At 43.5% G+C, this 18,376-nt stretch overlaps 1 protein-coding gene across 1 annotated transcript in view; it reads right to left on the minus strand.

Annotated features, from left to right (window-relative positions):
• LOC134352897 (sodium- and chloride-dependent neutral and basic amino acid transporter B(0+)-like) overlaps positions 1 to 18,376 on the minus strand; it is a 107,036-nt gene that overhangs the window by 35,390 nt on the left and 53,270 nt on the right. Inside the window, exons 5-7 of the mRNA XM_063060483.1 lie at positions 16,661 to 16,799; positions 12,399 to 12,531; positions 6,760 to 6,900 (exon numbers count right to left, since the gene is read on the minus strand). Coding sequence (XP_062916553.1) covers positions 6,760 to 6,900; positions 12,399 to 12,531; positions 16,661 to 16,799 — 413 coding nt within the window. The remainder of the gene's footprint in view (positions 1 to 6,759; positions 6,901 to 12,398; positions 12,532 to 16,660; positions 16,800 to 18,376) is intronic.

Below are 18,376 nucleotides of genomic sequence, written 5' to 3' on the forward strand. Positions count from 1 at the left end.
CTCAAAGAAAATGCAGGGAGCAGCACCAGCTACTTGGCCTTTTCTGACATCGATTCAGCCTTTTTGACTTCATCAATCAGGAAATTAATCTTCAGCAACATGCTATGCTAATCATGACCACATTCCTCTTCTCATTATTATCAATATAGGGCCTCGGGAGGTATATGTATCCAGTCTTCCCCCTCAGCCCTTCATGTTGAATCCCTACTCCACGGAAACGAATAAAGAGGGGGCGGAAAAGGAAGAAAACGATGAATTATTGTAGCAGTTACAATGACATATATCAGGTGTTGGTGACCTGGGCCTCTGCAGGCAGAGCTGTCAAGGCATTATGCATGATCATAGCTCTGTTACAGAAATACTAGATCTGTATCAGCAATGACCTAGAAAATATGCAGGCACATTGCTGGGAGAAGAGCTTGAAATGTGAACACTTCCTGAAAACATCTGAGGGACCTAAACCCTTCCTTCTGTCCTCCTTCATGTCTGCCCTGCAGCTCAATTTTAAACAACTGACTCAGTAGAGTCGGAGCAGAAACACCATTGTCAGAGAGGTGTTGTGGAGGACAGGCAGTGAACTCACACAAAGTTACAGCAGGAACACCATTGTCGGAGAGGTGTTGTGGTGGACAGGCAGTGAACTCACACAAAGTTACAGCAGGAACACCATTGTCAGAGAGGTGTTGTGCAGGACAGGTAGTGAACTCACACAAAGTTACAGCAGGAACACCATTGTCAGAGAGGTGTTCTGGAGGACCAGCAGTGAACTTACACAAAGTTACACACATCAAAGTTGTTGGTGAACGCAGCAGGCTAGGCAGCATTTCTAGGAAGAGGTACATTCAACGTTTCAAGCCGAGACCCTTCGTCAGCACTAACTGAAGGAAGAGTTAGTAAGAGATTTGAAAGTGGGAGGGGGAGGGGGAGATCCAAAATAATAGGGGAAGACAGGAGGGGGAGGGATGGAGCCAAGAGCTGGACAGGTGATTGGCAAAGGGGATATGAGAGTATCATGGGACAGGAGGACCCGGGAGAAAGACAGTGGGGGGGGAACCCAGAGGATGGGCAAGGGGTATAGTCAGAGGGACAGAGGGAGAAAAAGGAGGGCTGACTATACCCCTTGCCCGTCCTCTGCTCCCCCACCCCCGTCTTTCTACCCAGACCTCCTGTCCCATGATCCTCTCATATCCCCTTTGCCAATCACCTGTCCAGCTCTTGGCTCCATCCCTCCCCCTCCTGTCTTCTCCTATCATTTTGGATCTCCCCCTCCTCCTCCCACTTTCAAATCTCTTACTAACTCTTCCTTCAGTTAGTCCTGATGAAGGGTCTCAGCCTGAAACGTTGACTGTACCTCTTCCTAGAGATGCTGCCTGGCCTGCTGCGTTCACCAGCAACTTTGATGTGTGTTGCTTGAATTTCCAGCATCTGCAGAATTGCTGTCGGTTGGTCACACAAAGTTACAGCAGGAACACCATTGTCAGAGAGGTGTTGTGGAGGACAGGCAATGAACTCACACAAAGTTACAGCAGGAACACCATTGTCAGAGAGGTGTTGTGGAGGACAGGCAGTGAACTCACACAAAGTTACAGCAGGAACACCATTGTCGGAGAGGTGTTGTGGAGGACAGGCAGTGAACTCACACAAAGTTACAGCAGGAACACCATTGTCGGAGAGGTGTTGTGGTGGACAGGCAGTGAACTCACACAAAGTTACAGCAGGAACACCATTGTCAGAGAGGTGTTGTGGAGGACAGGTAGTGAACTCACACAAAGTTACAGCAGGAACACCATTGTCAGAGAGGTGTTCTGGAGGACCAGCAGTGAACTTACACAAAGTTACACACATCAAAGTTGTTGGTGAACGCAGCAGGCTAGGCAGCATTTCTAGGAAGAGGTACATTCAACGTTTCAAGCCGAGACCCTTCGTCAGCACTAACTGAAGGAAGAGTTAGTAAGAGATTTGAAAGTGGGAGGGGGAGGGGGAGATCCAAAATAATAGGAGAAGACAGGAGGGGGAGGGATGGAGCCAAGAGCTGGACAGGTGATTGGCAAAGGGGATATGAGAGGATCATGGGACAGGAGGACCCGGGAGAAAGACAGTGGGGGGGAAACCCAGAGGATGGGCAAGGGGTATAGTCAGAGGGACAGAGGGAGAAAAAGGAGAGCTGACTATACACCTTGCCCGTCCTCTGCTCCCCCACCCCCGTCTTTCTACCCAGACCTCCTGTCCCATGATCCTCTCATATCCCCTTTGCCAATCACCTGTCCAGCTCTTGGCTCCATCCCTCCCCCTCCTGTCTTCTCCTATCATTTTGGATCTCCTCCTCCTCCTCCCACTTTCAAATCTCTTACTAACTCTTCCTTCAGTTAGTCCTGACGAAGGGGCTCAGCCTGAAACGTTGACTGTACCTCTTCCTAGAGATGCTCCCTGGTCTGCTGCGTTCACCAGCAACTTTGATGTGTGTTGCTTGAATTTCCAGCATCTGCAGATTTGCTGTTGGTTGGTCACACAAAGTTACAGCAGGAACACCATTGTCAGAGAGGTGTTGTGGAGGACAGGCAATGAACTCACACAAAGTTACAGCAGGAACACCATTGTCAGAGAGGTGTTGTGGAGGACAGGCAATGAACTCACACAAAGTTACAGCAGGAACACCATTGTCAGAGAGGTGTTGTGGAGGACAGGCAAGGAACTCACACAAAGTTACAGCAGGAACACCATTGTCAGAGAGGTGTTGTGGAGGACAGGCAATGAACTCACACAAAGTTACAGCAGGAACACCATTGTCAGAGAGGTGTTGTGGAGGACCAGCAGTGAACTCACACAAAGTTACAGCAGGAACATGATTGTCAGAGAGGTGTTATGGAGGACAGGCAATGAACTCACACAAAGTTACAGCAGGAACATGATTGTCAGAGAGGTGTTGTGGAGGACAGGCAATGAACTCACACAAGGTTACAGCAGGAACACTATTGTCAGAGAGGTGTTGTGCAAGACAGGCAGTGAACTCAGCCAAGGTTACTGATTGCTTTTGTAGCTACCTCTTGTTCTGCAGACACTCTCGCAAGTTCAGTGTGGCAGACAGCTAGAGTGCGAGGTTGAAGGAATAGTTCTTTATAACAGTTCTGGCGCAGTGAATGGAGCTCAGCAAAAACATATGTTACAAGGTGGGCGTTGATGGCAGACCCAAATGCAAGACACAGACACTGAAGTACTGGGAACAGGACTAGGGTTATCGAGATAGCAAGGTGTGTAAGGAAGAAACAACGCTGGAAATTGACACAGGCCCTGGACGAGACTAGGATTCAGGGTCTGGGCTAGGACTTGCACTAGAAACATGGGACCCGGACAGAAAACTAGGAACGAGGAGCCTGGACTAGGAACACTGAACTTGGGTCTTGGTTGGGACTTGGAACTGGAACCCAGGTCTAGGGAAGGACCTGGGACTAGGATCTTGACAAGGAGAAGGTCAAGACGCGGCTACAGGACAGGATGTGGAACTCCCGCACAGAACGAACCACGTGAACAGGGCGAGGTACTTGGACGTGGCTTGGACAGGACAAGGGAACTCCATCACGGGAGGAGGGAACTCCAGCACTGGGCTGGGTGAGGTACTCCTGGGCTGAACGAGGAATCTCCAGCACAGGACATGGCTCTTCAAATAGATTTGTGTCGGCTCTTGGACTCGGCTTGGTTAGGCTCTTGGGTACAGGGCCGGGACCCTTCCTAGGACACAGGGCCAGGACCCTTTCTAGTACGCAAGGCCAGGTTGACTGCCGAGGGACTCCCGGACTGGACGAGAACACAAAGCCTTGACTTAGAGAGGACTGGAACATGGCACCTGGAACTTGGAACACAGGAACACAGAACACAGAGCCAGGACCCGTCCTTGGGAACAGAACTTAGGGCCAGAGTTTTACACAGAGTCAGAACTCCTCCTAGGGAACAGGACCTAGGGCCGGGACTCTTCTTTGACTTGAACACTAAACACAGGGACACAAAGAGATAGTTCCACTTCAGAAGGAAGAGGAAGGGAACATTCCACCAGGGAATCCTTGGTTTGAGAGGTATTTATGTGCCAGCCCAAAACGAGAATCAGATGCCTCAATTAAAGCACCCAATGGAACAAGGGAAAACAGGAAAACCCGGAATAAGGAAGTGACGGACCGGACTGTGAACCAGAATGCGGACTTCACGGACTGGACTATGCCAACATGATTCTCATAGAGTGGCCAATGATGTGCCTTTGAGTTTCAGCTAGCATCACTGCAAGTGACTAGTGCATGATGGGTGTTATCATTCAGTGCAAAATCTATATGCCAAATGCCTGTTCTGTGTGTCAACGTGCTCGACAAGCAACCATATGAGTTTTCTTAATCTCCAAAATTTTCAAAGAGGGACCTGATATACAAAAGCATCAGTTCAAGTACAGAGTGTGTAAACCACAAAAATCTAACTTCAAGATGAGTGCGTTCAAATTTTGTTTGGCAGAGGTTAAGTGTACTCTGCCTAAAGTGATTAAATTCTCAAAGGCATTTGGTAAGAACCATTTACTCTACGGAATGAATGGGAACAATGGGGCAACATCTTAAAACAGGTTTATCTTTCAAAAGCAAGGGTTCTAGGAGCATTTTTACACAGTCTAAATCATCTCTTTTACAGACTATGGATGCTAAAGGTGATTGGACAAGCATGTGAGAAGGAAATAGTGGGAGAACCACCTTAATCAACATAGATGAAAAAACTTGGAAGTACTCTTTGGTGACCATGAATGTTAGCATAGTCTGGTAGGCTGAGTGACATGTCACTGTGCCCTATGTTTAATATTGTACTCATAGATCATACAGACAGAAGGAGATCCTCCGGCTCACCATATCTATTTCTATCATCAAGTATCTATCAACTAATCCCATTCCTAGCATTTAGCCTAGAACTTTCTATGCCATAGTGTTTCAAATGCTCATCTAAATGATTCTTAGATAGTGTGTGAGAGTACCTATCTCCACCATCCAGTCCATCAGCAAGTTCCAGATCCCAACCCTCCTTCAGTTGCAAAAACTTTCCTCATATTCCTTCCAAAGCTTCATTCGTTTAGCTCAACCTTTGCCCCTAGTTACGGGGATTTTAGCTAAGAGGAAATGTTTTTCACCACTGGCCTTATCTATGCTCCTCATAATTTTATATGTCTCAGTCGGGACTTCTCGGCCTTTTTTGAATCGACAACAAGACCTATTCATTTGCTCATCATAATTGAAACATGTCATTCCAGGCAACATACAGGTGGATCTCCTCCAGACAGTCTTCAGTGCAATCATATTTTTCCTATGGTTTAGTGACCAAAGCAATATATTGTACTTGAGCATCGGCCTTACTGAGTGGGAGATAGGATGGAACGTGATGGAAATGTACTCAAAATTCAATGCAATGGTAATTCTCTCTTTTATACACTCACTCACTCTGTCCTTATATTCTATGACCTAGATCATGAAGCTATTCTGTGTGCATTCTTAACCACTTCTGCCTTTGGGGTTAGTTTGATAGACACGTCAGGAACCCTCTGTACTTTGGTACTTGCTTGGACCCACCACTCACTGTGAATATCAAACTTTTGTTAGTCTTCCCAAAATGCATCACCTCAAACTTTTCTGGGTTAGATTCCATCTGTCATAACTTTTCTCAGCATTTAAAGGACAATGTAACACTGATGAAATTTTTAATGCTTAATTTATTGTAGGATATTTTGAAGAAACTGGTAACAAAATGTGAACAGAGAATTATCATTGCATTGAATTTTGGGAACATTTCCATGACATTCCATCCTGTCTCCTACTCAGCATGCTGCCTTATTCAATTCTACTGTTTCCTACCAAAAGACACAAAATGCTGGAGGAACTCAGCAGGCCAGGCAGCATCTATGGAAAAGAGTACAGTTGACATTTTGGGCCAAAACCCTTTGACAGGACTACTATTGTTCCCTATCCCATCTGATTATATGCCATATCATCAATCTCATTCTCTCCAATTTAATCCATTTTCATTGGTTAACTTATAGATAGCAAAAGCTAGGCAACAGGATAAAGAGCTTGTGATAGAGACAAAGTTATATACAACGCTGATCCCATTTGCCTGCATTTGTCTCATATCTCTCTGAAACTTCCCTCACCATATATGGTCCAATTGTCTCCTAAATATTGTGATTGCACTCATCCCCACCACTTCCACAGACAATTCAATCTATATGCCCAGCACCTTCTGGGTGGAAAACATGCCCTTCAGGAACTGCACAAAGTGGATCAGGCACAACAACCTCCAATTCCTCCCCCCATACAAAAAAGAACAAACAAAACAGATCAGGCACCTCAACCCCCAAATCCCTCCTTCCGCACAAAAAACAACAAAATAGATCAGGCACATTGAGTCCCAAATCTCTCCTCCCATACAAAAAAACTTAACAAAATGGATCAGGCACATTGAGTCTCAAATCACTCCTTCCACACACAAAAAATGAACAATCTCCCCTGTGAAACTCCTCTAATCTGGTTGAACTTTGTACTTTGAAAAAGACTGACTACCCTGATCTTTCACTAATCATTCAGTTGGATTTTCTTCAGGCTCTGAACAAAATTTGCAAGGATTAAAAATCATTCATGCAATAATTCTCATCTAACATGAGCAAAGTAACTTAATAATGCCAGATAGAGGGAAAAAGAACATGGAACAGTGTGACTAAAGTATTCAGCCAAAAGAAAGCAGGTTTACCTCAGCATCTCCCAGCTTTGAGAAATCTGATTGGCTTCCAAAGTAGAAATCAAGCCCTTTGTGGGCTCCCTCCAGGGTCAGTCCTCGGATCAGAAGTACAGTCAGAACCACATATGGGAATGTTGCAGTGAAATAAACCACCTGAGCGTGCAGAGGGGAGGTTAGGTTGCCCTGATTAAACATCTGCAATGTTTAATTCAGTAAAATACCAAATACAAAAATATTGCAATTATCTGAGAAACAAATTATATCAAATTTAATTAGCATAATTCTAAATTATTCAGAGCAGCAAAACATCTAAACAAGAGAAGAGTGTTTTGAATGAATAACACATCATACATTTTTCCTTATTTTGCCATTTCAGCGGTGGATACTGAAACACATAGTTAGTCCCTTTGCACTTGTTCCAATGTGACCTTTCACTAATTCCATGCACACACTTTGTTTCCTGTACTTAATAACTTCAGTTCATAAAAATGTATCGATTTAAATCTAAAATTAACAATTAATGTAATATTAATGTTTGCCTGTTGAGAGCTCCAAATTCCAGTCAGCATTTATAGGGACCATATTTTTTGACAAAGGTATATTTTAGTTTGGGAAGTTTAGGGTTATCACTCCATGATGAAAAGAGAACAGTGATATAGTTGAGGTCAGGCTTGTGTGCACAGGGGATCTGTTCTTGTGTACCTGGTAATTGTCACAGATTGGGAAATGCTGACAAGAAAGTCTTGATAAAATGCTTTTCACTGGTGTGTACTGAACCTGGATACCTCTATATTGAGTATGTGAAACTCAAACAATAGTGTGTAATGCTTTTCCCTAGGTAGTGATGAGCTTTTGCACTATTTTTGGATCTGCATTCATTACAGCAGATGGAGAATTTTGACCTTATACCAAGGTTATCCTTGTAGAACATGGAAAATCTTTGGAGCTTCAATCATTACTGATTAACGACTGACTTACTGCAATACATGTTCAAAAGATGTTAATGCTCAACATCCAAGGAGTCTCTACATTATCTTAAAAATTCAACTTTTCCTCTGCGAGTCATGTCACTTTTTATTGTCATTTTGACCAGTACACAGAAAAAACGAGACAATGTTTTTCAGGACCATGGTGCTACATGAAACAGTAGAAAAACTACACTGAACTACTTAAAACAACACAAAAACTACACTAGACTACAGACCTACCCAGGACAGCATGAAGTACACGGAACAGCGCAGGCATTACAATAAATAATAAACAAGACAATAGGCACAGCAGAGGACAGTAGGTTGGTAGTCCAATGGCTTGAGGGAAAAACTGTTACATAAATAAACAGCTGAATGGCGGCGTCCGGGATCATGTCCATTTCTGTACTCCCGCCGAGTATTTCTTTGGAGTCGGATGTAGTCCAATTTACTGTCCATTGGAGAGCAGAATGGATGGGAGAGCCGGCCGGCTAAGACTTGCCTTTTTCCTGGCACGGACTCCTGCCCGCTCGCCTCGCTTCTGCTTCCTCCCACACCGTTTATGACCTCTGGCCACCGGCATCAGGCGACTCCGAGCACTTCGGGCCTCAGTCCACCATTCCCTTTCTTCCTCAACTTTCAATCCCATCTACAGTCTCTTTCAATTTATAATTATGGTCCTTTGGTGTCAAATTCCTTTGCTTTGTTTGTATTATCCCTTCTTCTTGCATTTTCAACTTTTTTTGTCATTCTCCTCTCTCATAATAATCTTGATCGGTGTTAGTTTTTGTAGACTTTTACTTTCACTTTGTCCTTTACCTCCTGAGTCACTCGAGATCTTTTTCAAGGCAGACACAGACTCCCCTCCTTGAAGATATGGACATTAAAATATTCTCTTTGAAAATGCCTCTAATGTATTCTGTTGAGTGGGGTCAGTCTCCATCATGATAGTTGCAGCTGATTAAGATCTTAATCACTATTTTGCACATCTGCCTATCAGATAGAACAAACTGGACCATATTATGATCACTCTTCACACAGTAGTCAACAAGCCAAATCTGGAGCAGATGGTTTAATTCTTTATGGTCATAGCACATACTATTGCATGAAACTCTCCAGAACATACTCTATGACATGCACTATCTTGTCTGAGTTGTTTATCCCAAAGTGGATTTGTGCTTCTAAATTTCCACCCTGCTGCTTCTACCAAGTCCTCTCTTATCACTCCACTAACCACTGGCGCTCCCCAGGGCTGTGTGCTCAGCCCGCTGCTCTTCACACTGTGACGCACGACTGTGTCGCAGGGTTTAGCTCAGACTGAATCGTCAAGTTTGCGGATGACACTACAGTAGTTGGGCTCACCAACAACGATGATGAGTCGGAGTACAGAGAAACTAGTGGACTGGTGTGAGAACAACAACCTAAGTCTGAATGTGGAGAAGACCAAGGAAATGATTGTGGACTTTTGGAAGGTGCAGATGATCCACCTTCCCCTGCATATACATGACTCCCGTAGGGAGCTAAGTGCGCCAAATTCCTGGGAGTTCACATGACGGATGACCTCACCCGGTTCCTCAATATCACCGAACTGAATAAAAAGGATCAGCAGTGCTTCCACTTCCTGAGGAGATTGAGGCAAGCGAGAACCCTCTCCCCCCACCATCTTAACTGCATTTTACAGGAGCACCATTGAGAGCATCCTGACAGGTTGCATCTCCATCTGGTCCGGGAGCAGCAGAGCATCAGACCGGAAATCCCTACAAAGGTCTATGAGAGTGGCCGAGAGGATCACAGGGGTCTCCCCTCCATCCATCAAGGACAATTATCCTGCAGACACAGGACCCTTGGTATTATTAAGGATCCAACCCATCCATCCAGCCTTCTCTTTGACTTTCTACCATCAGGCAGCAGACTCCAATGCATAAAGACAAGAACAGTCAGGATGGGAAACAGATGCTTCCCTCAGGTCATTAGGCTTCTGAACTCCCAGCCGCATCGCATTTGAAGTGTCACTGGATAATTTGTACTGTACCTTAACAATATTTAATTTATACACGTTACTTTGTTCATCTATCATTCCTAAATTTAATTCTTACTTTCCTTGGTTATTGTGTGCTATATGTGTGTTACGTGTACGATCGTGCTTTACACCCTGATCCGTTGAAACGTCTCGTTTGGTGGTATACATGTACACAGTTAAATGACAATAAACTTGACTTGACTTGAGCTCAACATTTATGCGTTCTGCCTGCTTGTAATAGCTACATACATAACACATGCCACAGTTTTAATTTTTTCTTTATAATTTTAATTCCTGCTTAACATTTGGTCTGGTTCATACATGACTTTAGACCCACCAATGTGGTTAACTCTAACTGCCTCCACACTTCACGGGGCAGTTGGAGATGCTCAGTAAATGTCAGCCTTGCCACTGAAATCCATATTCTATCAATGCATATGGGTTGAACGAGCTAGGGCTTTTCTCTCTGGAGTGAAGGAGGCTGCCCTGGTGAGGATCCAGAGGAAGTTCATAAAAATGATCCCAGGAATAAATTGCTTGACATAGGAGAGTATTTGATGTCTCTCAGACTGCAGTCAGTGGAGTTCAGAAGGGAACCATTCATTAGCTTTGTAGCAGTGGGGTAGAAGCTATCCTTGAGCCTGTTGGTAGGTGCTTTCAAGATTTTGTATTTTCTGCCCAACAGGAAAGGGCAGAGAAGCGGACGACTGGTGTGGGTTTGTTTATGATGGCTGATTTCCCAAGGCAGGAAGAAATATACACTCTGTGGTGAATCTGTGCATTTTGTTGAGGCCATTTCACTCGGTGGATTTAAGGCAGAGTTTTCTAGGGTCCTGATTGGTAAGGAGGTTAAAGGTTAAGGAGAGAAGGTGAGAGAATAGGTTTAAAAATTGAATGGTGGAGCAGACTCAATGGACTAAATGACATAATTCTGTTCCTGAATCTTATGGCCACTGCATGATGACTGTTTGAGTGACGAAAGGTGCCAATACATTGCTTGGGAAGCAGTGCAGTAAAACATTGCTTTGTTTGCAGGAATACAAACATAATCCACAAAATGGAAAACAAGTGAGTGATGGACAAGGTTGGTTGTTTGCTCTTCAAGAATAGAAACATGAAATATTGGGCTTTTAAGCTATTACCAAGGGATGAGTTCTTTAAATCAAATGTCAGCCTGGAAAAGAAGCCGCTCTTGATCAAAAGAGACAGTAAAACACAAAAGCTGTAAATGAACAGTAGAAAGTTTAAATAAGTCCACAGGAAATTAAATGTGAAAGGAACTGATAAGAATTAGGAGTTAAACCAAATATGAATATTTTAACTTAAGACAAGTTTCATGACATGTGCTGGTAATATTAAACCTGATTCTCATCTTCATTTAATTGTAGAGACAGATTACATGATCGTTGAATGGAAATAATAGGAATAGTTTATTTAAATTTTTTCAAGATATTTTATGAATTTGCAGGAGTTATTTCATTTTAGGGATTGAAATAATGCAAAGAATGCAGACATTAAGATCAGGGCTGATGAGACCAATTTGGTATTCAGCTTGGCTTGAGCTTCTGAGCATTGGGTGGCCAGGTGGTCCATCCACAAATAACAGACAAGAAATGCAGATTACAAGAGAAAACAAATACCACATACTAAATGCAAAATGTTAACCCTCTCATTCTCTCCAGAGGTGATACCTGATCTGCTGAGAATTTCCAACACTTTCTGTTTTAGTTCTGATTTCTATCGGAGAATAATGAGTCTAATATTTGTCAGGTAACTTCATTAATTGCTTATTTACTCTTCCTTACCAACGTTCTGTTGAATTAGACTGAGATATTTCTTTGTTCTATTTATTAAATTTTGTACTTATGGACTCCAGGTTCTCCATGTTCGGAATGTGATGAGCAGCATTCCTTCTTCCTTTCCAGATACTGGATGCTTTACTTGTTGGGTTACATCAGTTGCTGCATACCCTTATTCTCCTAAAGACACCACAATACAGGTCTATAAGGTAATGAGAGGTACAGACAGGGTGAACAGGGAGTAACTGTTTCCCAAGTTTGAAATGTCTCATGCCAGAAGGCATGCATTGGAGGTGAGAGGGGGTAGATTCAAAGGGGATGGGAGGGGTAAGTGTTTCACTCAGAGAGTGGTGGATGCCTGGAATGCGCTGCCTGGTCTGGTGGTAGCAGCAAATACATTAGAGGCTTTTAAGAGACGTTTAGATAGGCACATGGATGTGAGGAAGGTGGTGGGATATGGACTTGTGTAGGTAGGAAGGATTGTTTTTTTTTGTTTACTTTTTAGCTGTTTGGTACAGCATCGTGGCCAAAGGGTGTGTTCCCGTGCTGTGCTGTTCTATGTTCCATGTTCCAATCAACCACTTTGGGAACCCTGATCAGTTATTCTACCAGTGCCCTACAGTCAGTGGCTCTAATCCTTAAAATTTGGAAGCCTGGGGAATGACTGCCACTTTTTCACTTACGGAAAGGATCATCAGAGTACTCATGAATTGTACATTGCACAGTGCTGAGCAAACAACTGTTAGGACACAGATACAGGATATCAATCCATTTAAAAGCAGGCTTGTAAATTTCAGTTTAATGCTTGGGGAAATCTGCAGAAGTTGCTAGTTGTTTAGCTCCATTTGTCAGCAACCATTTTACCTTTCCTGAAGATTTGATTCCTTTAGAAAGTGCTCCACAAACAATAAGCCAGGCCAGAAGCAGACAGAGGGCTAAGAACCAGACTATCTGACCCGTCTCATCTACTGAACTTGATCGCCGTAAAACGAATTTTCTAAATAAAATGACAAGGTACATCTTGTGTCAGGATATTTTCCAGAATACACAGTTAGCATTTGATACAATGCACAGAAGCATTTACTTATGTATATGAATTTGAACAACACTTCAGCTGAACACAATGGTGTTCAGCCCCATGGTCATGAAATTCAGTTGTACAGTGCTACTTACTTTAAATAAAGTTTTAAACTTAACTGCCATATTTCTGTTTCATAGAAGGTATAACCTCTCTTAAAAATATTTTAAAATTATGGTTGGACTTTGGCTTATCATGGTCTGAATCAGAGGAGAATGTTTTCTCAATCAAAGGCTACCTTCCCTCCATTATCTGACTCAAATCCAAATTTCTGGTACAACCTATGTTGGGGTTAATTAGTGCTTCTCTCCTTGTGATACTTTGTTATTAAAGTAAGTTAATTCATCCTAAATTTCCTTGATCCTAGCAAAGAAGAAACCCATCAACATGCAGAAATATACCCTTATTGCAAGCCAACACATTATTCAAACACGTACAGGACCATATATTGGTGTAAGTTTCCAGGTGCCCATTTCAAGCATGCTAATCTTTGGCTCAGTTTCAAGTTGCCCTCTCTAATGCATCCTGTTGACTGCACCCACCTTCAAGATGAGGCTCTCATTCCTGAATGTCTCTAGGGAAGCAATTCAGCATGTTCTGTGAAGAATATTTCATTAAATTATCAGACTATTAGTGAAATAACTGCTTAGACTTATTTCATTGTCTTGATGAATGGAGTGATTTGCTGATCAGTGAGCCAGCCCACTGCCCATCAGCAAAGTCGATCCCTCTCTATGCCCCTGGGATCTGTAACCTGCTGCCCACTATATAGGAAGACAGGCATCAGCCATCAGTGATCCCACCGCACTGGGATTCTACTGGCACAATGGGATGCCTGAATGGCAAAGGACATCACATTGCATGAGACCCCAAGCCTTCCCAGGGTTTCTGAGAAATAAATTAGTTTTGTTACCCAAAATGCTGAGCAAAATCAGCAAATTTTCAGATGACACCAACATTAAGGTCATGTAATGGGCAGCAGGGAAGACTATCATGGCTTGCAACGGAATCTGGACCTGTTGGAAAAATGGGCTGAAAAATGGCGGCTGGAATTTAATGCAGACAAGTGCGGGGTGTTGCACTTTTGTAGGGCAAACCAAGGAAAGACTTGCACAGTGAATGGTAGGGCACTGAAGAGTGCTGTAGAACAGAAGGATCTGGGAATACAGATCTATAATTCCTTGAAAATGGCATCACAGGTAGATAAGGTTGCGAAGAGAGGCATTGATCATGTGGCTCGTCAGAGGCTTTTTCCCAGGGCTGAAATGGTTGCCACAAGAGGACACAGACTTAAGATGCTGGGAAGTAGGTACAGAGGAGATGTCAGGGGTAAGTTTTTTTACACAGAGAGTGGAGAGTGCATGGAATGGGCTGCCGGCAACGGTGGTGGAGGTGGATATGACAGGGTCTTTTAAAAGACTTTCGGATAGGTACATGGAGCTTAGAAAAATAGAGGGCTATGAGTAAGCCTGGTAATTTCTAAGGTAGGGACATGTTCGGCACAGCTTTGTGAGCCAAAGGGCCTGTATTGCGCTGTAGGTTTTCTATGTTTCTTAGAGAGCTTTTGGCATATTGGCCTTCCGAAATTGAAGTACGGTACAGGAGTTGGATATATGAGTGTTGACATTCAATGAATGAAGACGTTGTTGAGGCCTTATTTGGAGTATTGTGTGCATTTTTAGTCAGCCATCTAGAGGAAGAATATCAATAAAGTGTTTAGAAAGAATTTACAAGAATGTTGCTGGGTCTTGAAGACCTGAGATATAAGGAAAGAGGGAATAGGTTAGGACTTCTTTCCCTGGAGCGCAGAAGAATGAGGGGAGATATGATAGAGGCTTACACAATTATGAGGGCACTCATACATTAGATAGAGTAAATGCAATCAGGGCTTTTCCTACTGATGTTGGGTGAGACTGGAACTAGAAGTCATGGGCAAAGGGTGAAATGTGAAATGTTTAAGGGGAACATGAGGGGGAACTTCTACACTCAGAGGGCGTTGACAGTGTGGAATGAGCTGCCAGCAGATTGATGGATGTGGGTGTGATTTTAACATTTAAGAGGAATTTCAGTAGGTACTAGGATGGGAGGGGTACGAAGAACTATTGTCTGGATGCAGGTTGATGGGACTAGGCAGAATAGTAGTTCACCATAGACTAGGTGGGCCAAAAGCTTGTTTCTGTGCTGCAGAGATCAGTGACCATGACTCTTATTAAACATGGTATCTATCGCCCGACAGTTTCAGACAATTCAGAGACTATCCTACAGATTCAGAAATGAACTGTATTCAGTTCTGAGCTGCCTCCTAGTTCCGGTGTCCCAGGTCTAATCGTGACCTCTGGTGATGTCCATGTAGAGTTTCCTCATTCTCCCTATAACAACATAGGTTCTTCAGGTTCACCCACATGCAGATTGCTGGGTAACTGGCCTCTATAAATTGCCCCTGATCTGTAGGTGAGGGGGGGTTATTTGTTGTGAATCTGGGGACGATAGAACAGGATATGTACAAATGGCTACCGAATGGTCAGGCTGTGACTGAACACAGAGGAAATGTTTCACACACCAATAATTGTCAAGATATACAGTATATCTCAAATTTTCAGTGATGGATCTCTCTCCTGAAGATATAAAGATGGTGAAACAAAACACAAAAATTTGAGTTAACTATAGCGCTGGAGACCAGGAGACACAAGAAAAACTGAGATGCTGGAAATCTGAAGCTACACTCAGAAAGTTCTGAGGAACTCAACAATTCGGGTAGCATCTATGGAAGGAAATGAACAGCACACATTTTGGGCCAAAATCCTTCATCGGGGGGAGGGAACTTCGACTCAGACCGTGAGAGGCCTGCCAATCTGCGTCTTGTAAGTCTTGAAAATGCCCGACGCAGGCCTCTCACGGTCTGAGTCAATGCTCCCTCCTTCCTTCATCAGGATTCTGTTATTATTATGGAGGCCCAGTAGGGGAACAGCTTGGGGTCTCTGGGAGAGGACGTTCCCAGCAATGTGCCAAAGAACTCCCGAAAGGAAAAGACCCTATTCCTGACGGCTTAGAGGGACCACGCCCTCAGGTGTCATTGCAGATAGATGGAAGCTATGCTAAAGCCATCCTTGACACCAGGGCGCAGGTCAAGTTGTTGTACAGTTCGTTTTACAACCAGTTTCTGAAGCATTTACCCTTGACAACATTAAGGGCACTGGAGATTTGGGGTACCAATGCCAGTGATTATCCAGATGACGGTTATTGGTCAGTGAAACTGGAGTTCTTGGAGGCCAACGTGTGGGAGTCAGAGGGCAGTGAATCATTAATGCTGATGTGTCTGGACCCTGGTGTGACTGGCAGTGTTTCGATTCGGAAAGGGACCAACACCCCCCCTGGTGAGGAAGGCTATCTGTGGGCAGCCTGGGTTACAGCAGGACCTGGACACGGGACAGGGGGCTCCGAGTTGCAGTGGGGGCATGAGTGAGAGATTGAGAGAGGAGTTGGCAAGCAGACCCGAGGTATCCCCAGTAGTGTCTGAGCCTGAAGGGTTTAGATGAGGGGGTAAGGAGGTCTCGGGGGATTAGGAAACTCCCAGATAGGTTGGCCTATGTAGCACCTGAGGAACAGGGCTTAAGGTCCACTGTTTGGGGAGCAATGTGACTGTTTGTACTTGGATTGGGTTTTTGTATCTGCAGGAACGGTTGGCGAGTTATTTAGTAGTCATGAGGATGTAAGGGGTTTCTTCTTTTATGTTACTGCTAAAGTGAATAAAATGGCTTCTTTGTTATGTTAAAATAAAATGCCTTCTCTGTACTGTTAACTGCTGAGAGAGTGGTTCTCTATAGCAGCTTGTTTTGGATTAAAATTACTGATAACGAGAATCCTACGATTCCTATAATCCTATGAGATTCCTATAAGAATCCTACTGTTATGTTATTCAATCACAGATTTATGATGCAACACAGTCCGAATCAAACAGCCATTCTTTAAACAGGAAATCCCTCAACACATCTTTGCAAGAAAAAGCTGTGTGTATGAATGTGAAAGGTCTTGGCAGCAAGTTACTTACTCCCAGTACTGTTCACTTGGGCCCTGGTGAGGAACGTGGATTTCAGATTCATTGGAGCAAGTTCTGTTGTTTCTCTGCAGCCACATTGTATTAACGATTTCAGAATACCCATTGTCTAGAGTGAGATTGCAGAGTGGATCTAGAAAATGTAGAGTGCAACATTTTGTTGAGAACCATTTATATTAATTGCAAACAGGTAATCAGGAATACTTGGAGTCCTGTACTTGGGTTAGGCTGCTGACTGGTTGGAACATTAATGTACAGTTCGCAAAGACCACTCATGCACCATACCACACCGGTGATTGCTATGCCAGCAATGACAAATTTTCCTTAACTGATGCAGTAACCAAAAATTACAAAATGACCCATTAAAGCCAAGAGGAGCTATTGGTGGATTCTTGTGATGCTCTGAACATTGCTCATCTTCCTTCATAGAATCCCTTTATTACTTGGCAACAAAGACTGGCAGATTTTTTTTACACAAGATACATTGTGTGCTAGGCATACAATTGTTTCAAAATAATTGCTCTTCTTTGAGGTGAAAGAACTCTGGATCTCCAAAGATCCATACCATTCTTGGTGTTAAACATATTCCTTTCTCCTGTACTAACAACATAAGAAATAGGGGCAGGAATGGACCACCTGACTCATTGAGCCTGCTCTGCCATTCAATAAGATCGTGGCTGGTGCTTACATGCTTGGGAGAGGGTAAAATCACATCTTATCACGACAATGAGACTGGAGCACTTTCCATGTATTTCAGAAAGTGCACATTCTCTCAGGTCTTGTTCTCCCACATAGAGGTGCACATGAGCTTCCTGCTGTCTACACAAATCCTCAGATTGGCTTCTGCCCTGATTACAAGAACCACTGGAGCCTCCCAATAAGAGCACTCACTATCTGATTAACATCTGCTTCTTGTAGTTCACTTAGCTGCCCACCACCCATCCTTGTCCTTCATACTGTGAGGAACCAGTCATGAAAATTCAACTGGCTCAATATCTCTTTCCCACATTCTCTTCAAGTTCTTCCATCGTTTTCCTCTAAAATACAGATTGTGCTTTGTAGATCTTGGGTGTAATATTCTCCTTTACATAAAGATACCTTTTAACATCTTGAATGCTGCCAAGTTCATCACAGAACACCTTGGGGTACTAGTGAAATGCAGCTGGTACACACATTTGTCTTGTTTCTTTTCTCTCCCCAGTTGGGCTTTTTATTTGAAAGCCAGCTCTGGTCAGCAAATTGGACCTTTCCCCAGGAACAATCAGAGCAAGATCTTCGCTCCACTCTCACTGTAAACTCACTAATCCCTTTCACCTTGATCCTTTGATAAATGTTGGTATGAAGGACTTGAACTTCACTGTGACATCTGCCCAATAGTGTTTAACCTCCTGCTGACACACCAGTGCTAGTGCAGCATCAGCATCAAGTTCTATTAGCACGAGTTCTGCCAATGTTTATTGACGTACAGGAAGGTTCAGTAAGATTCCTATTAATGTGAACTGTCTACGTGATCTTCCTAGCTGCCCACCTTTCTCACTTTAGAAATTAACATTTTTTTAAAAACTGCAGATGCTGGAAATGAAAAATAAAAACAGGAAATGCTGATAATAGCAGGTCAGGTCACATCTGAAGGGTGAGCAGTTAGATGTCCTGGTCCACGTCAGTACCAAATACCTGGGCAGAAGGAGTGACAAGGTTCTGTAATGTCTT

Source organism: Mobula hypostoma, chromosome 10, assembly GCF_963921235.1.
Source record: "Mobula hypostoma chromosome 10, sMobHyp1.1, whole genome shotgun sequence".
In the NCBI taxonomy this organism is placed as follows: domain Eukaryota; kingdom Metazoa; phylum Chordata; class Chondrichthyes; order Myliobatiformes; family Myliobatidae; genus Mobula; species Mobula hypostoma.